This window comes from Drosophila melanogaster, chromosome 3L (assembly GCF_000001215.4).
Source record: "Drosophila melanogaster chromosome 3L".
NCBI classification, from domain to species: Eukaryota; Metazoa; Arthropoda; class Insecta; order Diptera; family Drosophilidae; genus Drosophila; species Drosophila melanogaster.
In genome coordinates this window covers 14747928-14769290 of record NT_037436.4, presented here as the reverse complement: position 1 = coordinate 14769290, position 21363 = coordinate 14747928, and the positions used below count along the sequence as shown (strand labels likewise).

Below are 21363 nucleotides of genomic sequence, written 5' to 3'. Positions count from 1 at the left end.
AATTTACATCGAATCATGAAGGTGATCAGCATTCGCTGGAAGACCTGCCTGCCAGGCCTTATAATAGTTTCTTACCTGGTGTGTGCTCTGTTGTATTTCGGAATGGATATAACAAAGATTGAGCCAGTGGAACCAAGAGTAGTGAAAAACAAGACCAAAGTGCCACGAATGTATGCCAAAACCATCAATCATGATGGCAACTGGGAGACTATTGTAACTAATCCGGAATTAAAGCCCAGATATCGGGTTGGCGGCGGCAGGACTGGTGTCCAGTTCGTGATTGGAGTACCCACTGTACTGCGACCGAAAAAGAACTATGTGCTCCAAACCGTGGACTGTCTGATCCGTCGAATGACTCCGGAGCAGCGCGACAATTGTCTAATTGTTATATTCGTGGGTGAAACTAAGCTGCAGTTCGCCAAGTTCATAGTAAGGGAACTGCGTGTGAATCATTCGACGCATATGCAAGCTGGCCTAATCGATGTCATTGCGCCACCCTTGAATTACTATCCCAACTTCTCGAGACTCCACATCACGCTGAACGATGATCCGCAGCGAGTTCAGTGGAGGACCAAACAGAATCTGGACTACATATACCTGATGTCCTATGCTAAGAGCAGGGGTTTGTACTACCTGCAACTGGAGGACGATGTGATGGCGAACGTGGGTTTCATGGACTACATCCAGAAGTTTGCAGTACTGCATGGCAGCTTTCGGATTGCCCAGCAGATCGATTGGATTGTGATGAGCTTCAGTGAGCTGGGCTTCATAGGGAAGCTCTTCCGCACCTCCGTGCTGAGCTCATTCGTGGCGTACCTCAAGTTGTTCTACAATGACCAGCCCATTGACTGGCTGCTCCAGAGCTTCGTGACCCTGCAGAGCTGTCGCTGGGATAGTGTTTCCGATCCCGAATGTCAGCGGGACTTCGAGTCCAGACTGCTGCGCTCCTCGCAATCCCAGTTTCAGCATATGGGTGCACAATCGTCATTGGCGGATAAGCAGCAATATCAAAAGGATGCCTTCTTTAACCATAACTTTGCAAGGCAGCGCTTGAGGCATCTGCGACAGCCGCTCAACCTGATCGCCACTCATCGAAACTCGCTGTTGAAGCATAATCTCGACCTGGTAGAGGGGGAAACGTTTATCTGGATCTATATGCCACGGATGCCCAAGATGATGAAGTATCTGATAACCAATCAGTTCAAGCAGACGCAGCTTCACATACGCAATGCGAAGGACACAGCCCATAATCTGGCCGAGTTCAATATTGAATTGGTCAAGGGATCGCCCACACTGGTGGCAAACAGCTCCTCGACAAGGCAGTGTGGATTCGTCATGAGTCACACCGTCCAATCGTTTGCAGAAAGGGATGGAAAAGCGGAGCTTCCCTATAATTATATGTACTACTACATTAAGGAGGAGCCCGAGGGGCTCAGCTGGTTCCGTCGATTCCGTTGGGCCTCCAATGCATCCTCTTTCCACGAGCTACGATCCACAATGGTATTACTCCTTCTTGTTTTTCAGTTTGTAAATAATTTATAAAAAACTTCAAAGATATCAACACCACATTAGCAGCACGTTCAATTTCAAATATTTGAGTTATTTATTAAGCTTATACACACATTACACGCATATTTGTTGTTCTCGTTTTCGATTCGATTAAGTTTTGAGTTTTCCCAACGGCTTATGAATATTGTAAAATTGTTATTCGTAATTTGTAGTAATTCAGCTACGATCGTTATGTGCTGTCGTTTCGCGGATGGGGAAGCCTATAATGCCATAATAATGCCAGCTAATATATATTATTCCAATTGATCACTATCCACTATTATTGTTGCTTGCTAATTGTTTTCAATTTGGCAAAATGAGTGTGTCGGGGAGAGCGAGTGCTGTAAATTATTGTTGCTAGTTGGCGCACACGTAACACAGGAATATATAAAAATATATATTTATGTTCGTACAATTATGCAATAGTAAGTATATGCAAAACATTCGTTTCAATTGTTCAGTTTATCGAAAGCAGTCTACAATATCTGTTACTCTATATATAGTGGCATACGAATTGAAATTGTATAACTTTTGAAAGTCAAAAAATGCAAAAGAATGCATTGAACTTAGGTCGTAAATATTTATGCCACTATACATTGCAATTCTCTTTAATCAACAGGAACCAAGTTTAAACAATCATCAATCTTCTTTTTGTTTTTAGTTTTTTTTTTTCATAGTCTATCAAAAAATTTGGCGTTTCCAATTAGTTGAACCAATTATAAAATGGATCGTATGTATATAAAAAATGTTTTCTTATGAATGATTTTTGTTTTTGGAATTTCGTTTTACAATAGCTAATTAGAGATGTTTTACATTTACGTGTATATGTATATAATGTAGGTATATAATTATTTCATTGTTATGCACAAATTATTAACAAATCACAGTAAAAAAGCAACAATGCTAAAAATCGTTTCGTTATTTAATGGTTCAATGTTTATGTTCATGCATATTTTATTTATGTATGTAGTTATGGCTTCATCTTCAAGAACGTGGCTATATAAAACTAACACAAGCATGATGGGTGAATTCATAATATTACGATAAATTATTAAAGTAAAGGAATACTTTTAACCCATTAATGTACAGATTAAACTTAAGTGTGCAACAAATGTGTAAATATTTCTTAATTCTTAATTGATCGATAAGATTTCAGCGGGTTCGAGATTCTTAATCACTTAGAATTAAAAAAATAAAAATAAAAACAAAATAAAGTGGAATGTGTTCGGGTTACCGATAAAATGAGGTTAACACTTATAACTAAAGGAAAATAAACCAAAAAAAGATAATATTCGAACAACATAGGAATACCAAGAAATAGCCTTACATACATAGCCCACAACTTGATTCCGATAATCTATGCCAATATATATATATATATTATACCACCATGAAAAAATGGAAGGGGCACTTGGAGTACATATATCAAATCCATATGGTTATGCGAAAAATATACTGACAGCTTGGGATTAAACAAGACTTTTGGGAGACTGTAGACCAATGATATTGCCCAGGCTTGTAACGCTTAAGTTAAAGAAACCAAAACGAATTGGTTCTGGGGATGTATGGCAATATAATCGGTCTACAGCCGTACTTGAGCCTTATAGCTAAGGATAATCACTTAAAGTTAGGAGAGCGAGAGAGACGTTCGGGGAGATTATTTACACACTGAGATAATCGAGGGTAAAAGCATCATTCGAAAAATATACACACAGATGTACAATTATTGGGTTGGTCGACTCGCATCTATGGAAAAACCATGACAAAGCCGTGGGAGCAAAACGAATTCTTTAGCAAAAAATTGAATCTTTTCAAGAGCCATATCCTCATTATTCCTAAATGTTTCTCAAGCAATTTGATTAAGATTACGTTTTGCTACCACGACTGCATCTCAGCGAAATCGACACAATTCCAACAGATATAGACAAATTGTGGATGGGGATTAGTATAGACATTTACTGGAGAGCGATTAGAGGGATTACCAAGACTGGTTGCCCCTATTCATCCCAGTTTTGCCGCTGCCGTTGGCGATGCAGCAATCAGCTGCCCCCCACATACCGTGGCTTTGCGGCATTGTCCTCGGATTTGGAATCACTGCCCCATTCCTGTAGTTCGATCTCGCTGAGCAGGGCCCAATTCTCGCTGTCACTGTGGACGTGAAGGCGCAGCTCCTTGATAGCACCTATCTTGGCATCCAGAAGGCCCTCCGCCACGCCCATGCTATCAAATGAACCCACCACCAAATAGCCGTCCGTAGTGGTGTTGTAGCTGCTCCAAACGGACGAATTTTCGCTAAGCGTATCCGCCGGCAGGAGCTCCACCGTTGTGTTGTAGAACCTGTCGGACGGGTGCTCCGAGTTGCCGCTTCGGAAGAGGTAGTGCCTCAGCTGCGTGGGTCGCTCGAATATGATCTGCACCAGATCTCCAGGCTGCGGTAGCAAGCCCCAGAAGTAGGATTCTCCTCTGTAGGCGCGCTGCAACAGATAGTTTTTATACGGCGCAATGTTGGACTTCACCAGAGCCGGTGGATTGTGTGTATGGGCATAATACTGCGGCACCTTACTGCCGAACTGCTTGTCCTTCAGCTTTTGAACTTTTCCTTTCAGCGACGAACTTGTACCAATGTGTTGGAAAAGGGATTTTCGAAAATGCTGCCAGTACTTTGCCTTCTCCGCATTGCAGTGCTTTTGATCCTTGTCCGTGCGACAAACCTTGGACTCGATAAAATACGTAAGTAACCAGTCCACTGGCTTGTCATTATAGAACATTTGGAAATAGGTGATCAGGTAGGGTAGTTCCGCACTCTTGAACATCTTGCCAATAAAGCCAAGCTGGCAAAAGTCTAGCACAAACCATTCTGGTTGATCGGGTTTCGTCAAAGCGCTCTTGATAAGGGCGAATTTCTTCATGGTGGTTATGAACTGCCGCTTGGTCAGTATATCGTCCTCCAGTTGAACGTAAAAGGTTCCCTTTGAATGGGCGTAGGCCATCAGGTAGGCAAAGTCCAAATTCTGCTTACTGCGCCATTTAACGCGCTCCAAAGGATCATTCAGTGTGATGCGAAGTCGTTCGAAATTCGGATAGTAACTAGGTGCAGGTGCTATTATATCAATCAGTCCACTCTCCACATGCTGATCGAAACTGGACTCGATTTGACGGGCAATAAGTTGCACGGACTCCATATCCGTTTCTCCTATATAGACTATGATCAGTGTTTCGTTCTGCTCCTCGTCGTTCATGTTCTCGATGAGATTGTGGAGGGTTCCAAGGAGGTACGATTGCTTCTCCCTCCGCACGGTGGGCACACCCAGGACAATGCTCACATCCGAACGGCCCTTGCTTTGCAAGTATGCTGGTCGCAGGGAGCCGGCATCGTCCAGAAGATGCGGCAGGAAATGATAAGCATTCGGTAGCCGTATATTCTGGCTCCTGGCCATCGAGCCATTTGCACTGCCACCCTTACTGATATGCGACGCATTTCTCAGCAGTTGCCTAGCCTCGGGACTCAGCCCGTCGAGCAGATTAACCACGGGCAAAGGTGGCGGCGGCGGTGGTGCACTGGCTCCCGTCACATTGACGATCTGCAATTGGCCCAGGTACTGGGAAAGCAGCGCCACGTCCTCCTGGCGAGCGCGGTACATGGACTCCAAATACTGCAGCCGCATATGGCATTCGGCTAGGCGCTGAGTCAGCGACTGTTCGGTGGATAACTCGGGTCCCATCACCATCAGGATCACTATGCATGGTGCCAGCACCAGGGCCGTCACTATCAGCATGCAGTTCCGCTGCCTAATCTTGAACATCGTTCGCTCTGCCCAGGATTCCTCCGATGGCTGTGTCGTATTAATTAGCTAACTGTTTGCCTTGGGGCTGCTTTGCTTCCTCTTCTGGGTTGGCTTTTCGTTCTGGCTCGGTCACTGGTTCGTTGTGCTGGTGGCGTTCCCTTGGGCCGGCTGTCATCCTCATTCCTCCTATGACTAATGCAGGCGCTGCAACAAAAACAAGGCATTTAGTTTTGTACACTGTCAAAAATTGGGAAGTAAATACATATTCAAATCAAGAATGATTTGTATATGCTAGTTCTAACAAAAATTAAACTCTAATATTTAATAATTCAATTAAAAGAATGATAAGTAATCAGTTATATTAAACTCATTTAAAACTTGCTAAGTAATTATTTAAAATTTCCCAGCTTGTTCAGAGTTTAATTTCAACTTTCAAGATCTTTTTCACATTGTAATATGTTAAATTTATTTGCATTTAGCCCTTCCTGCTTGCCCTATTAAAACTTTTCTAAACTTTTCCTACATTTAGGTGGGACTTGTGTTTTCACATGTGTGCTTTCTTCTATAAATCCCTAGTGTAGTTGCTAATTTTATTGGCTTTTTTGAAGAGTGCCGTGGGGTGGCCCATGGGGGGCTGCGTCCGAAGGTCGCACCGTTTAACGCTTCTTTGTAGCCGTATCCGTCTTTTGCCTTACCCGGGTTGGATTAACGACGTCGTCGGTGGTGGCAGCTGTCGCAATTCTCGCCACATGACCTGGCCGTGAGTTAGAATAATAATAATTGTTATGTACATGTAATGTGCGCCCAAGACGTTGGCAGGCAATAGACCTAGACTTAACTTACATGGCCAAGTGCCCGGAAAGCTATGTTCTTCCTCCTCGCCGCCAAAAGTTCGATCGGTGGGTCTGAAAGTGGGGAGCAAATGCTGTTTACTGATTCGTCTGGTTTGGGTTTGGCAGCTCAAAAAAGGGGGTATTATTTAGCGGGTCGGTTGTATTGGGCTTGTCGCAGATCCCATTGGGATTTACATATTATTCACCGAGGATTTCCCGGGACGAGCCAATTAAATATAGCGATTTAAATTAAAATTTCGTTATCTCTGAAAAGTTATTTATGAACTAACTATTTCTGTAAACGAGGAAGGTTTATTGATTAAACTCTTACTAACCGGAAACATCAATCAACTGAATTGATTATGAGAAAAGTGCAAGTCTTTGCTTAGTTTTAATAAACTGAAAACTATAAATGACTTAATACATATTAAAATACCCATATACATATATTATATATATATATTATATATGCACATAATATGCTTATATTTTTGGTACCCTCTGTTTTTTAACCGGGTATCAGTTATTCGATATAAACGATCGGCACTCGGCATTGTGTGAACATTAACAATGTAGAGATATAAATTTTCGCACTTCGTTTAGCGCACGCAGGCGAACGTAAACAATGGGTCGAAAGAATAAGTACATATGAAAAAAGATAAATAGGTAAATAAACAGGAACGGCGAAAAGTTCGCACCCACGCACATGCACACCCATATTTACTCACACTTGTTTGCAGATCAAGTGGGCGAATAGATGAATTAACTAATTAATCAGCACTTAAATAGGAACAAATTGAACACAGTGGATTTTATTTATCCATCTGGGTATTTTGCAAGCAGCTACTTGTAGCCAATTCGCAGTTTTCTCCCTTTTTCGATGCTCTTCCAATTTTCGCCATTCGTTGTCGTTCGCACGCGTTTCTCGTTGTCTTCACATATTTACGATTGCTCGCCGAGTGCGTTATGTAAATGCAAGTGATGTAAATTATTGCAGCACTTAATGGCTTTGCTATTGTTTAATTTTATATACAATACAGCGGGGAATTAGTTTCAACGCCCCCGACCAAAAACAACAACAGAACAGGCTGTGCTGCCAAGCAATCGTTATCGGCATTGCTGTGTTGCCAGACAGTCGCTGACAAATGAGGTGGCCACACCATTCTGTTATGTTTAACAGTATGGCTGCTGGCTTATTGGCATCGGTTAACATATGTATGTTAAGGGAACAACAGGTACCTAAACTTCTCCCATCTCTAGCCGCATTTTAATAACAAAAGATTTTTGCAAAAATGTATTTAACTCTGCTAAACGGTACTGGCTTCGTTTTCAACGTGGATGGTTAGTGGCTTAAAGCTCAATAAAATATGCATTTAATAAAATTCGCTTACTACCCAGATTACATGGAACTGCGGAGCAAACATCGCATAATGGGTGCTCCAGTGGGCACAGCGAACACAAAAGGCTGGAGTCCTAATCAATCCAGTAAGATATCCATTTCTATAGGGTTTCTCCCAGCTTTGGATTTGTAAACAATGCTAAAATACATTTTTACTATTTCTTACTTTTTAGCTCTGCCCGTGGAGCTCAGTAAATTTGAAACCCAATTGCTTTTGGATGAGAATATAGCAAAGTTAGTTGATAAATCCAAAGATCTAAAGGCTAAACCCACTGCCGAGAAACTTGAGGAGTGCAAGGCGGATTTTGAATCCCGGTTACTGGGACAGGAGGAAGCATTGAAAACGGAGAAACTACGGGAAACTGAACGATACATGGATAAGATTCTGACGGGAAAACGCAAGAAGTTGCTCAAGCAGGGCAAAAATGAATTGGGTAAAAGAATATTACTAGAAAATAAATATCATATATGTATGTCTAATATTTGGTATAAATAATATGTCTAGTAGGCTGTGGGATTTCATCTACATAAATGCAAAATTACGTTTCTCCTGGCCTAAACTTCAAATTTTAAACTGAGCTGTCAGCGTACTTAAATCTAATTTTATAAAATGTGCATGAAAAAAGAATTATCAGATAACTTCACTTTTAGCTGCCGCTCTGACTGATAAGGATGTACTATTGGAGATGTCTGTGAATTTCAAATTCGATCGCCAAAATGCCTTGCTGGAGGTGCATTGTGAACATCCCACGGATCACTGTAGATACATTAAAACCAATATCTCTCGATAAGTAATCTTAATTCAATTCTACAACCAACAGCTGCGCAAATAGTTACCGGTCCCATTGTGCACACCAATTCCCTGAAATACCGCGTTTTCAAAGATCTGTGGAGGCGCGGAAAGTACGTGACTTCCGGCGATGCATTTGGAGCGGACTTTCTGGTTTACCCCGGCGATCCCATGATCTACCACGCCTCCCACATTGTAATTTTGCACGAGCAACCTGTAATTAAGCCCCTGGAACTGATAGCAAAAGTTCGTCTATCGGTAATTGTCAACAAAAGCTGCGTTTTCGCCTACGAGATGGAAAATAATGAGGAAGAAATACATTACCAAACGGTCGCATGGTGCAATCTTGGAAAATGAGGAAATCACAGGCAAGTACATGGAGCAAAAAACATGAAATGTGACCATAAAATTCTGACAAAAATAGTCTATTATGTTATCCATTTAATTATTATTCTAAAGTTGGGTTCTAACGTTAGAAAGTCTAATGGGTAGAGATTAACACTTTAGTCACCAACTTTTATTTGTTCTGAACATCTGTGACGCATTGATACGATTTTGGGCTCAAGGGAGGACATCTAATTTCGACCAGTGTATTTTTTTTTTTGGCTCCAAAGAATCTTATTTTTTTAAGACTGAGCGGGAGAGAGTGGGCTTTCCGTGAGCACGGGTTTTGTTTTTGGCGCCGAATTGGGTTTATTTTTTAGTGGAAATTGAATACAATGCCGGAGAAACTACGCTCCCGCTCCGTCCCATTTCCCCACCGCTCCTCCCCTCTCTGGCGGCCTCTCCACGTTTCGCCGTCCCGCTCTGAGCGGCAGGAGCAGCGCCAGAAACGGTTTCTCCCACTCACAGTTGGAAATTGTACACAGTGCACATGGTAAATCGGTTTATTATGACCACGACATCCAACTCGAGATGTTTGCTCGCCACTCCGTTCAGGGTCCATTGTTGTGGTTTTTAGGCGGGAGTCATTCGTCGCTTCCCATTAAATTTTGTTAAATGAATTAGTTATACAAAATGAGGTTATAATTCGATGGCCCCCATCAAACGCCAGAGCACACATACATACATATGTATGTACATACATCTATAGGCAAGCGGCGATAGGCAAATAAGTCGCATACATTTGCGTATTTGTTTTCAACAAATTTGTGCTGAATTCTTCATGTTTTGCGTTCGTTTCAAGTATATTCAGTTTTTTTTAATAGAAACAACGTGATAAGGCGCGGTGGGGAAGGCCAGGCAAAAGTCGTGCCGCGCCGTTCGAATTTCAAACAGTCGAGCTGGCGCACGGTGGGACAAAAGCGTTGTTTAAAAGTTTTAATGTTTTAAAGTTTCATACATTTTAATAAAATACAAAAATTTAATTTGAAAATCTTTAACTAACGTACGGCCAAACGCACTATAAAAACTAGCCAATGGAAAAAATAGTCCAGTAACGCTTATACAATTTGTTTACAAAAACCAGTTATACAATGTATTCCAAAATTTTACATAGTAATTCTATTCCTACCACTTATGTTTTGTATCCCACTGTGCTTGGTTTGCACTCATTCCTCCACCTCTGCCGAGTCACCCACCACCAACACCCCCCAGCGCGCACGCTCTCCCTCATTCTCACATCATGCTCCGTTGGTTGGTATTGCCAGCTACGAAACATGAAACATGCTCACTGCTTTAACGCCGATTGGAACTTTAAAGGGGCATTTCGAACGGCATTTCTCATGGCCCCTTCCCTGCCCAGCAGCATCATAACAGAGAAAATTGTAATCTTAAAAATTTGGACACTCGCTCACTTTATATTACTTTCTTCTCTGAGCGTTGGCTAGAAGTGCCACTCTCCTTCTCCTTCAATTCCAAATTCGACTAACTTCCCTATCGCGGGGTCTCTCCGCTCTTAAGCTGGACTTGATCTGCATACGAGAATGAGACTGGCTATATGTTTTTACCCCGTAGGGTCTCGGTCTCTGAGATGTGTCAAAAGTAACAGGTGATTGGATTGGATTCGAAAGGAGAGAGGAGAGTTAGAGACAGGGGAAAGAGAATGTAGAGCGTAAGAGCGAACCGGCTTTTCTACCATTTGTTATTATTACTTTCACAGGATCTGTTAATATTTCGGAACCGAAGAGAAACCCAGTCCCGATACATGTCTATTTTAATCTAAACCTATCAGATTCTTTTGATTCCTGTGTAACCCTCAGTAGCATTACACTTGTTCCCAGAAAAATGGAATCTGGTATCTTAAAAAGAAAACTGAAAGTAATTTATTCTGAACCCAATACCCTTCTAGATTTTGGTGATCAAACATAATAAATTGTTAGATTAGGGACTCGTTCTACGAAAATCTGCTTATCGATTTAATCATAGCTAATGTTGGAATTTATTTTTAATACAATTGCTCGATACCTTAGCTAGAATAATTCAAAAACGTTCTGAATTGTTTATCCTTCATTTTTAAACTGTAAAATTTGAGCTTATTCAGAGTGGAGTAGTATAAGAAAATGTTGAATATTTTGATACCGGATCCGATAGTTATAGAACCGGAACCTACGGATCCCGTTGACCTTTTTCTTATCGCACTCTGATATTCCAACCGGTCGGACACATGTGTTTTTCATCCGTGAAGTCGGCCCAGAATATTTCCATCATTCAATATTTACCACCTTTTATAGTTTTGTTTACTATCTTGCCGACTTTTTTGTCTTGCCGTCTTGCTCTCCTCTCCATCCTAAAAATACTCTTCCTGCGCTCCATCTGGCAATGCCGCTCGACAACTGTACTTCAAAGAGCGTTGCCAGGCAGGTCACTTCTCTCATAGATACACAGATACAGGCGCGCACGCACACCAGCACGCAAAATAACCACCACCAGCAGTACAGAAATTACACATTTTCTCCCCGAGTAGAGAACTGAAAAACTGGCCGCGCTGGCAGCGCCGGAGCAGCGAAATTCGATCGAAACCATTTACTCAGTCTCAGTTCGAGTTATCCAACGTTGGCGAGCGGACAAACAAGCAGGAGAAAAAAGCGTACGGGCAAGAGAAAGAGAAGGCACAAAATCACCCACAGCCACTGAAATTTTCTTTTGCGCTCCGGTGAGAAGATAATTTCACAAACCAAAACCGAACCAACAAACAAAAAAAGTGCGCTCCGTGAGCGGGAAAACAATAACAAAATCAAGAGACATGCGATTATAAAACGAACAAAATAACTGAGTGACAAAAAAAAATTAAATGCGTGTCTCATGGCTTGACTGTACTGTGTATTAAAAAATGTGATTGTGTCGGCTGTCCGTCTGTCTGAGTTTGTGCGCGTGTGTGTGCTGTTGGCGTTTTTAAATGTGGCGCGCTATTTTTGTGTGATTTTTGTGGGCAGCAACGAATTTTGAAACATCAATTGTATACTAGTTGTCAGTCCCCTTGTGAAAAAGTCTTCTCCAACAACAAAATTCCTGTGAGCAGCCTACACACATGCGTTGTCTCGCTCTCGCGCGCTCTGGCCCCCAAAGAGTGCGAGAGCGGGAGAGTGAGACCGAGAAAGAGAGAGAGAGAGAGAGAGCTAATAACTAACGTCTGTACTCTTTTTCTTTTCCATTTTTCATTTCAGTTTCGAGAAAGCAGCGCGCCAAGCAGCAAGAAGAGGAAGAGCAAAGGGAGTTGGAAAAGCAGTGGCGTCGTGGAGGAGGAGTAGAAAGGGGATTTTTGCGAAAAATCCCAACTTGAAGAGAATTTTCCCCGTAACCGTTAAACATTAAATCGTCGTGTTGGAGACAAATAGCAGCGAATACGCTAGCAACGCTGGGGAGGAACAACAATTGTTGGATTTGGACGCGACCGCTTTGATGTCGCTGCCAATGAATTCGCTGTATTCGCTCACCTGGGGCGATTACGGCACCAGCCTCGTATCGGCAATCCAATTGTTGCGCTGCCATGGCGACCTCGTCGATTGCACGTTGGCCGCCGGCGGGCGGAGTTTTCCCGCCCACAAGATAGTCCTGTGCGCCGCCTCCCCCTTTCTGCTGGACTTGCTAAAGGTAAGTGCTCGGTTCGGAAACACTGCCTAAAACACCTTTCAATAAGAGAGCTTGTACATAACCTCAAACGTTTCGTACAGTTTGTAAACAGAGAAATCCAATCGCAGAAATAGGTTAATGTTTGGAGCGCAGAGAAACTGACACTCGCACGCAAATGCATACATATGTATAAATAACGCAGATTTACGCTCCGCTCCAAAAGTTGTCTAGAGATTTTTGTACAAGTTTTCCACTGTCAATTGAGTTGAATGAGTGGCTCCGCCCCCCGCATTCCCGCCGTCTATCTTGCTTATCAGCTTTTTCTTGTTGCAAAGTTCACCGGAGAACGAGAGAGTGAGACGTAGAGACAGAGCGCAGACAGAGAGGGAGAGAGCGAGAGAACCAGTTGGTTCGGTCGACAGAAAAGTGGTTTTGGGCCCGGTGGTGTAACAGAGAGGGGAGAGCCGAAAGCTGGTGCGCCAACTTTTAAATCGCATGTGTTAGAGCGAGCGCAAACGAGAGCGCCAAAAGCAGCGCGGCAACTGTTGTAGTTGTTGGATGGTTGGAGCTTTCGTCTTGCCTTTTGGTTCTTGCTGTTGTTGGGTGCACACGAGCGCGACCTCTTTCTTCACAGACAGAACTGTACAGTTGGCTCTGGCTAGGGGGAACTTGAAATATTGGGGGGAATATGGATACATATACAAAGATAATTAAAATTAAATTTGTATTGATTGGTTTGATTTCCTTAACCCATTTCCTAAGCTAAGTCTTTTGTATTTTGTATGTCACCATTTTAGATTGCTAGATTGATTGTCTAACAGCAAACTTCGCTCAATTAAAAGTTCCTGGACTTTAATAGACTTATCTACTTCAAATCTTTATTTAAACTTATAACATAGTGACCAAGTCCAGATTGTACCAAAGATAAGCAAGCCTGTCTGGTGCGCTTCCCTCGTATCGAATCCAACCCGTATTTCTATAAACTAAAGCATTTCATATTAGGAAGGCGCACTTTTAAATGGAGCTTGCAAGTTTTTTCATGAGCTGTATTGCGATACTGTACTTTTTAACAACTCATTTGCACTTTAACTTTGACGCTTTTCCGCCACTCTGTCGATTGTTCAAAGTGTGCGCTTAAGTATGAAAGTTGGACCGTCTTCAATGCGTGGCCCTATCGTAATGGAAATACTGACCAAAACAGAGCGCGGCCAGCGAAATGAAAACACCTGATGCGACGCCGACAGCGGCTACTCTGCGCTTCGCTCCCCCTTATTCTCAGCGCTCCTCATCTCTCCTCTCCTTTTCTGGGCCGTGAAAAAGTAAACAGAGCGAAATTTTTGAAAACGCCGCTCAGAGCCGTCGTGGGGAAATGTCAAAGAAAAAAAAAAAAAAACAAAAAGAACGGGACCAATGCGGCTGTGAACTCTGCAAGAGTCCGAAAAGTACAAGATGTACTGATCTCGTTACACTCACACACGCACGCAAAAACACATGGCGGTCGCTCTTTGTTGCTCTTGCTCCCTCTCCCTTGCTCCTACGGCAAATGGAATGCAACTCTGAAAAATCGATGAGCGAGACTTTGGTTGGAGGCAGAGTTCAAAGAGCGCAAATGGGAGTGCGGTGAGATGTGTCATTTCAAGAGATTGGCATTGGATGAAGGGAGGGTGTTGGTTGGTGAGTCCGTAAATGGAGAGGGGTTGTTTTCTGAGCAATGCTATATAATTAAATGTTTGGAGCGGGAGCGGGAGCGGGAGAGGACACAGAAGAAGAACAGCTAAGCGCTCTTTCTTTAAGCGCTGCTCTGTTTTCTTTTTCAGCATCTGAAATCTCAAAATCCTGCTGCAGAATGTGCAGAGCGCGCAAAAGTAAAAGCCGGTTGTCTTTTGTCTGTGTCACTGTGTGCGTGAGCGGAGGAGAGTGTGAGCGACGCGTCGCACCGCGAGTTTCCATTATTTCCATCTCCGTCCGACTGTTTTTGTTATTGTTTTTATTTGGATTGGCGGACGGACGAACGGGCCTCTCAATTCACGCCAAAAATGTGAGACGATTTCAAAACAAACACAACTCTCTACGATGAAGTTCGAGCCAAGAGAAATGTTGGATGAAGAGCCTACGAACTTTGCAAAGTGTCAAGAAGTTTTTCTTATAGAACATTTTTAGATTTCAATTAGAAAATTTCTATAACTTACTAGAAACCGGTTTTGGTTATCGTACATACCTTAAACAATAGAGAAATATTTATATATCATTTAAAATCAATTTATCTTGCCCTATTCTTAATAACTCCTTTTAATCTCATTAGTTTTACTTATATAAATACAAACTTATCAGCTCTAAATAAATTAGATTATATATGTCTTCTCGATATTTACAGAATACACCATGCAAGCATCCAGTGGTTATGTTGGCTGGCGTCAATGCGAACGATCTGGAGGCGCTGCTGGAGTTTGTGTACCGCGGAGAGGTGAGCGTGGATCACGCCCAGCTGCCGTCGCTACTGCAGGCTGCCCAGTGCCTGAACATCCAGGGACTGGCACCGCAGACGGTTACCAAGGACGACTACACCACGCACTCGATACAACTGCAGCACATGATTCCACAACATCACGACCAAGACCAACTGATTGCCACGATCGCCACGGCTCCACAGCAAACGGTTCATGCCCAGGTGGTGGAGGACATCCATCATCAGGGCCAGATTCTCCAGGCAACGACCCAGACCAACGCAGCAGGACAACAGCAGACCATTGTGACAACCGACGCGGCTAAACATGACCAGGCAGTGATTCAGGCTTTTCTTCCGGCACGCAAACGCAAACCACGCGTAAAGAAAATGTCACGTAAGTTAAAAACTTATTTTTGTAAACAGTTGATTCAGAAAATTTGTCCAATAAACTCTGAACGTATTGGGTAAGAATTAGAAACAAAAAATAATAACATGCATTTCTACTTGTGCAGCTACGGCACCGAAAATAAGCAAAGTTGAAGGAATGGATACGATTATGGGCACACCGACCTCTTCACACGGCTCTGGATCCGTGCAGCAGGTGCTTGGCGAAAATGGAGCCGAGGGCCAACTGCTATCATCCACACCGATCATCAAGAGCGAAGGACAAAAGGTAGAGACTATTGTGACCATGGACCCCAACAACATGATACCGGTAACGTCGGCTAATGCGGCAACTGGCGAGATAACACCAGCACAAGGAGCCACTGGCTCATCTGGCGGCAATACAAGCGGCGTCCTATCCACGCCAAAGGCAAAACGCGCTAAACATCCGCCCGGAACAGAGAGTGAGTTTTAATTTCGGTGTATTCACTTGCCGGCTTAAAGTTATTACTAATTATAAGTATATATTTGAGAATAATGCATTTTGTTAGAGCCAGTGAATACCCAATATACCATCCCACAACGTGTTCCAAGAACTAAAGAACGCTATTTTCCGTTTTTAGAACCACGTTCACGATCACAATCTGAACAACCTGCTACTTGCCCCATTTGCTATGCTGTCATTCGTCAATCCCGGAACCTGCGGCGCCATCTCGAGCTGCGGCATTTTGCCAAACCCGGCGTGAAGAAGGAGAAGAAAAGTAAGTCCGGTAACGATACAACCCTAGACTCCAGCATGGAGATGAACACCACGGCAGAGGGCGACAACACAGTGGGCAGTGATGGAGCAGGCGGAGCAGGATCAGCAGGAGGACAATCATCTGGTACGACGCCAACGAGAGTGATATCGAATGCACCGCAGGCCGCGGGGGCGCCGGCCATCCTGGCCCAAGGTGTGCTGCCCCAGCAGCAGCAACAGCAGCAACTGCAGCAGCAACACCAGCAGCACTTGACAGCAACATTAGCGGGTGGTGGACAGGCATACATCAAACATGAGGGCGGCGGCGGGGGCGGCACTGGGCAGCAGCAGCAACAGCAAGCGGCACAACAGCAGGGCATGCAGAACGTCATACACATTGTGGGCGATCAGGTCTTCATACCGCAGCAGCAACAGCCGCAGCCGCAGTAGCCACCTCCAGCCGAGCCTTCAATCATTCCAACGCACCAACGACACCATCATCCACATTTCCAAAAAAACATTAAAAAAAAAAACATAACACTCACAAAAACGATTTGTAAATAACAATCAGCAAACAAACAAATTCCCCGTGATCTGATCGAATGATTTGTGTTCATTTCCTGTATCATTTTTAATTTTTCCATAATTAATTGCTGCGTAAGTTTATATTTTGCATAACTTTTCAAAATTGCGCTTTTTAACATATAACATTTTCTTATGCAGTATTTTCTTGCATATTGTAGCACAGAGAAAAGGACAAAAAGAGAGAATTCCGTATGTCTCCACCTAAATGAATACTCGATTAACTTACTTAAATAATCTAATTAGTAGTGTCGCAAATAATTGTTGTAAAAATTAATTGTACAATTACAATCGAGGATCGCAATCGGTTTAAGTTTCTCTATTTTAGATATTATATTACAAATTGTTTAATTAATAAAATATTATATATTTTTTTATATAACAAAAACAAAACCAAAATTAATCTCTGCCTGTGGCACGGACTTTAATTTACTGCAATTGGCTGTTTATAATTATTGTTTCTCTTAGTTGCAAGAAAATACTGTTGGTCGATTTCCAAACCTACTAACTTCGTACTGATCTTTGTAATGTTTCGCAATTCCTCTGGAGCAAATCTTGCGCATTTAGAATTGACAATCTGGCTGATAATCGTATTTAAAAGTCTTGAATTAACGTTGAATATTGTTACGTTGTTTTTGTATCTTTTTTAATTATAACTACACGTTTGTTTTATTTTTTAACAGTTTTTCACTAGATTTTTTTTATTTCTATTATTAGTTTTGTTATTTGTTGTTCATATTGATTTAAACCTATATTAATATTTGTTTTGTCTTGCGTTTTTAAGTTTTTTGTTTGTAACACCTTTCATCTACACAATCAACACATCTTCATGTCCTGTTTCCGGCTGTAGTCCTTAAAGGCCGCGTTGTTTCTCTTTTGGGCCAGAGATGTTGCTGTAGTGTCGTCCTCTCGCTCTGTATTACTCCTACTATCCAACAGTCTACCTTGGCTAACTCCAGCGGCAGTCTTCTCACCAGCAACTCATTCCTTCCTTGCAGCAACCAGTGGCAAGAAGTCTAGTAGCGGATCCAGCGGTTCAGGCAGTGGGGCACTGAGCTCCAGTGGCAGTGTGCCGCAGGTCCAGACGGTTCAATCCCTGCACACTTTACAGGGTGTGCAAGTCAAGAAGGATCCGGATGCCCAGCAACAGCAGCAGCAGCAGCAGCAGCAACAACAACAACAACAGCAGCAAGCAATGACAGTGAGCGGTGCGACGGGCGGACAAGTGCAACAACAGGTGCAGCAAGTGCAGCAGCAGGTCCAGCAGCAACAGCAGCAGCAGCAACAACAACAACAACAGCTGCAACATCACCAAATCATAGACTCGTCGGGCAACATTACAACAGCAACAACGAGTGCTCAAGCGGCAGCTGCCGCACAGCAACAGGCGGCTGGCCAGCAGCAGCAACTGGTGGCACAATCCGATGGCAGCGAGAGTGGAGCTCCGCTTTCAATTGCCCAGGTGCAGACGCTGCAGGGCCATCAGATCATAGGCAATTTAAATCAGGTGAATATAACTGACTTTCAACAACAACAACCGCAGCAGCAACAACAGCAGCAGCAACAACAGCAGCAACAACAACAACAGCAACAGCAAACACAACAGACGCTCTGATCGGACCGAAGTCTTAGATCCATCTTGTACTATTCTATACAATTATTAATTTGGGTTTTTGCTAAACGCTTTAAATATTCTCTTTGCGGAATGCGTAGACAAATTCTAAATTAGTTTTAGAAAGCCAGAAAGGCATATTTAGTTGTTTACCGTTTTGTTGTACAATCTTATGACTTTAAATGTTGATTTACCCCTCCTACAACTTATTTTGTTGCTAGACAAACGCTTAAGTGCTCTATGGTTATTGGAAATTACGTGCATATTTTACATACTTTATAAATATTATCATTTTGTATGGTTTTACAAATGTCCCAATGCTAGAGGACCTCTAGTCATTTTGAAGTCCTGCAGATCAGTAAACACCTTAATCCAACAAGGATCCCTTGCTCACGTCCAGATTTTGGCCATGAACGAATGCACCTTGATTTAAAAAATATTAACAAATACATTAAGTTTAAAAATCCTTGAGTTACAAAGATTTACTTAAGCAGCTCAAAAGTAATTGATCTGATCAAAAGAGAGTTCGCTCAACAAGGTTTCTAAAAACCCACCCACCAACAATCACTTAAGTAATCAATCAACCAATCAATAAATCAACTCGATATCTCTGCTTTCGTTTTTGTTTAAGAACTAGGCGTTCTATGTTTAAATTGAACCAATTTTATATGTATATTACTTAATTTTAATAGTTGCAAATTTTTCCTAAAATTTAGACCCCGTTGTACTAGTTTTGGATGATGAAATATACATATTCCTGGAAACTATGATTTAATTATATAAATTTGAACGAAAGGGTATATTTCATCTACCTAAACTGGACGAATTATTGTTAGTCTTCTTACACACTTAAATAAAATCTAATTTTATTTAAAACCAATTACAAAAAATAAGTTTAATAAAACAAAACTTTTTCAAACAAAATTATTATTAGTATTTTCTTTTGTTTTTCGCTTTTCGGTGATGGAACTTTTTGATTTAATTTTTCAATTAATTTACTCATAGTCCCTTTAGCAACCAACCTTACCTATTAATTAAGTATTTCTGTAATTTACAGCATGAATTAACGTTTTAAATATTTTTTGTATATTAGTTTTTTGCTTTTCCTGATTTGCAGTACGGCTGACCTAAAAAATGAAGACAAACTTAATTGAAAAATCAAATAGTGACTAATGACACTTCACACACCAGCAACGAAAACTCACCAACACCACATGCATTCTGCACTGCAGTTTACACCATTTTGCAACACATGAGCAATCATTAACAAATCGTTTTTATCTTGTCTTCTTCTCTTTCTCGCTGCCACGTTAATAACAACTAAACGTCATCTAACCAATCAAATTCAATACATCTGTGTGTAAAAACTAAACATTCATGCATCCGACAACAAATCAAAATCATTCAAAAAAAAAAAAAAACAGGGCAACAACAAGAACATTTTGGTAAAGAAGGTTTTCATTTTGAAAGGCGGTAATAATACGTAATGATGATCCAACGATATGTCCAGCGGCCCTGGAGGAGGAGGAGGAGGAGGAGAAGGTGGAGGCGGCGGCAGCGGGCAACAGCAGCATAACACCAGCAGCTCGAGCCACAACAACAGCAGCAACAACTGCGGCACGGCAGCAGCAACTCAATTGAGCAGCAGCAGCAACAGCAGAAGCATCACACCAGCAACATCGACATCATCGACTGGAACTGGAACAGGAACCACATCCACGCTGCAGCGTCGTATACTGCGCGGTCATGCGGCGCAAACGACCAGCGGCGAGCGTGTCCTGCTCATCAACTATGTGCCACAAACAGGAGCATCAGCCACCGCATCCACTCAAAGTACTTCTCAATTGCCCACCCGTAAGATACTCCAGGCCAGAGCCTCAGCGGCAGCAGCAGCGGCGGCAGCATCATCGTCATCATCTGGTGGCGGAGGAGCCGGAGCTTCATCCTCCTCGCCACCATCCACGCCAGCTGTTTCGTTTGCCGGACTGGGTTCCGAGGTGACGGTCACCTTGACGCGCACAAATCAGCGCTCCAGCGTGACCAATGTCACTGCCGCCGGTCATATTGTTCGAAATCAGCAAGCCACAACCTATCATCAGAGCACCAACACCGCCAGCACAGCATCGACCCCAAGTGGCACGTCGGCGATCCATGAGCACATGGCCACATCAACGTCGCCACCGCCATTGGTGTTCACCCATCATCCACATCATCACCATAGTCAGCAGCAGCAGCAGCAGCAACATGAGTATCACCAAGAGCACCAGTTGGTGGAGCACCATCAGTTGGACCAGGAGCACATAATCATAGATCATCACCAACAGACGGAGGATGATCAATTGATCGAATACGATGATAGCGGAACGATCGAGGAGCAGCATCAACAGTTGCAAATGCAGGAGGATTTGCAGCAACAGCAGCCACATCATGAAGTTGTCCAAGAGGTGTATCTCCAGTAGGAGCGATTAGTGCTAAGCCGTAGTGAAATAAGTTTTAGCCACTCTATATACAATTTTTGGACACCCAAAATGTGTGCAAAAGCAGAATCGAATTGAACAAAGCTTTAATTTGGAATTTTTTCTAAAAATGTATCAGTATCCCTAAGTTTTTAACCCATTTAAATTTCTATATATAATAATCACCTGTTTCAATTGCACACATTTTGAGGATTGCCAATTGAGATAGTGTACATAACTACAAACTTATTAATAATCTTAGAAGCGTGGAATTTTTAGAAAACCATGTCTCAATTTGTATATAATTTTCGGACAATTAGAAAAGTATTTTTCAATGAAAGTATTAATCTCAAATGAAACATATTGAAGTAAAAATTCAATCAATTACGAGTTAATAAAGATTATTTTTGTACTATACAAATACCGCTTCTAGATACTTGCTAGTTGAGTTGAAAATGCGGATATATATAATATAATAACCTTTGACGATCTATTCAATAAGCTATTGTCAGTTAAAGATCAAAACAAACAGAAATCGTAATCAATTGTATGATATATACACTTCAATGTAGAGCAAAAAACTTCGCACATAATACGCATGTATCTATGGATCAATTCAACGCTGATTGTTCGAAAACTGTTTGATAACGAGGGCCCTTTGGATTACATTGCGAATAGACCGATGAGTGTCTGTTCTGTAGGAGAAACATATTCATGCAACCCAGTATTTGGGGCCAAGGCAATAAAGTGAGCCGGTTTGTGTACTGAAAGAAACATA

General features: G+C 42.3%; 5 protein-coding genes across 16 annotated transcripts; 4 read left to right on the top strand and 1 right to left on the bottom strand.

Annotated features, from left to right (window-relative positions):
- The first annotated feature begins 7 nt into the window (after positions 1-7).
- Positions 8-1588, top strand: Mgat4b (alpha-1,3-mannosyl-glycoprotein 4-beta-N-acetylglucosaminyltransferase b). The gene has a single exon (NM_140464.2). It carries the CDS (start codon positions 16-18, stop codon positions 1540-1542), a length of 1527 nt encoding a protein of 508 aa, NP_648721.1. The 5' UTR covers positions 8-15; the 3' UTR covers positions 1543-1588.
- Mgat4a (alpha-1,3-mannosyl-glycoprotein 4-beta-N-acetylglucosaminyltransferase a) lies at positions 1588-7263 on the bottom strand. Of its 2 annotated transcripts, none has more exons than NM_001274918.1 (4): positions 6895-7263; positions 6177-6238; positions 5857-6087; positions 1588-5537 (listed from the first exon to the last, which is right to left on the bottom strand). In NM_001274918.1, exon 4 carries the CDS (start codon positions 5349-5351, stop codon positions 3588-3590), a length of 1764 nt encoding a protein of 587 aa, NP_001261847.1. In that variant the 5' UTR covers positions 5352-5537; positions 5857-6087; positions 6177-6238; positions 6895-7263; the 3' UTR covers positions 1588-3587. The 2 variants fall into 2 exon arrangements, with proteins under 2 accessions (NP_001261847.1, NP_648720.3); NM_140463.4 differs by having other exon boundaries at positions 6029-6087.
- Positions 7264-7446: 183 nt separating this feature from the next.
- Tsen34 (tRNA splicing endonuclease subunit 34) lies at positions 7447-8771 on the top strand. Its single transcript, NM_001043140.3, has 5 exons — positions 7447-7507; positions 7565-7651; positions 7739-7999; positions 8217-8324; positions 8387-8771. Exons 1-5 carry the CDS (start codon positions 7459-7461, stop codon positions 8710-8712), a joined length of 831 nt encoding a protein of 276 aa, NP_001036605.2. The 5' UTR covers positions 7447-7458; the 3' UTR covers positions 8713-8771.
- Positions 8242-21362, top strand: Trl (Trithorax-like). 10 transcript variants are annotated; one of them, NM_206360.1, is made up of 7 exons: positions 8242-8324; positions 8387-8727; positions 11961-12387; positions 14741-15206; positions 15325-15660; positions 15820-15957; positions 17516-18337. In NM_206360.1, exons 3-7 carry the CDS (start codon positions 12196-12198, stop codon positions 18130-18132), a joined length of 1749 nt encoding a protein of 582 aa, NP_996082.1. In that variant the 5' UTR covers positions 8242-8324; positions 8387-8727; positions 11961-12195; the 3' UTR covers positions 18133-18337. The 10 variants fall into 10 exon arrangements, with proteins under 10 accessions (NP_996082.1, NP_001034015.1, NP_996078.1 ...); NM_001038926.2 differs by lacking the exons at positions 8242-8324; positions 8387-8727 and adding exons at positions 11329-11449; positions 19554-21362 and having other exon boundaries at positions 17516-18024; NM_206356.3 differs by lacking the exons at positions 8242-8324; positions 8387-8727 and adding exons at positions 11329-11449; positions 19554-21362 and having other exon boundaries at positions 15820-16592; positions 17516-18024.
- CG42507 (uncharacterized protein) lies at positions 11329-21362 on the top strand. Of its 2 annotated transcripts, none has more exons than NM_001169973.2 (7): positions 11329-11449; positions 11961-12387; positions 14741-15206; positions 15325-15660; positions 15820-15957; positions 17516-18024; positions 19554-21362. In NM_001169973.2, the coding sequence occupies exon 7, from the start codon at positions 19632-19634 to the stop codon at positions 20586-20588; it is 957 nt and encodes a 318-aa protein (NP_001163444.1). In that variant the 5' UTR covers positions 11329-11449; positions 11961-12387; positions 14741-15206; positions 15325-15660; positions 15820-15957; positions 17516-18024; positions 19554-19631; the 3' UTR covers positions 20589-21362. The 2 variants fall into 2 exon arrangements, with proteins under 2 accessions (NP_001163444.1, NP_001163443.1); NM_001169972.2 differs by having other exon boundaries at positions 15820-16592.
- Position 21363: the final 1 nt, after the last annotated feature.

Excerpts from the sequence above, each read along its gene's own strand:
- Mgat4a (NM_001274918.1), bottom strand. The coding sequence starts at position 5,351 with ATGTTCAAGATTAGGCAGCGGAACTGCATGCTGATAGTGACGGCCCTG.
- Tsen34 (NM_001043140.3), top strand. The coding sequence starts at position 7,459 with ATGTATTTAACTCTGCTAAACGGTACTGGCTTCGTTTTCAACGTGGAT. Across the intron at positions 7,508-7,564 it reads CTTCGTTTTCAACGTGGATG|ATTACATGGAACTGCGGAGC; the intron begins GTTAGTGGCTTA and ends CTTACTACCCAG. Across the intron at positions 7,652-7,738 it reads CTGGAGTCCTAATCAATCCA|CTCTGCCCGTGGAGCTCAGT; the intron begins GTAAGATATCCA and ends CTTACTTTTTAG.
- Mgat4b (NM_140464.2), top strand. The coding sequence starts at position 16 with ATGAAGGTGATCAGCATTCGCTGGAAGACCTGCCTGCCAGGCCTTATA.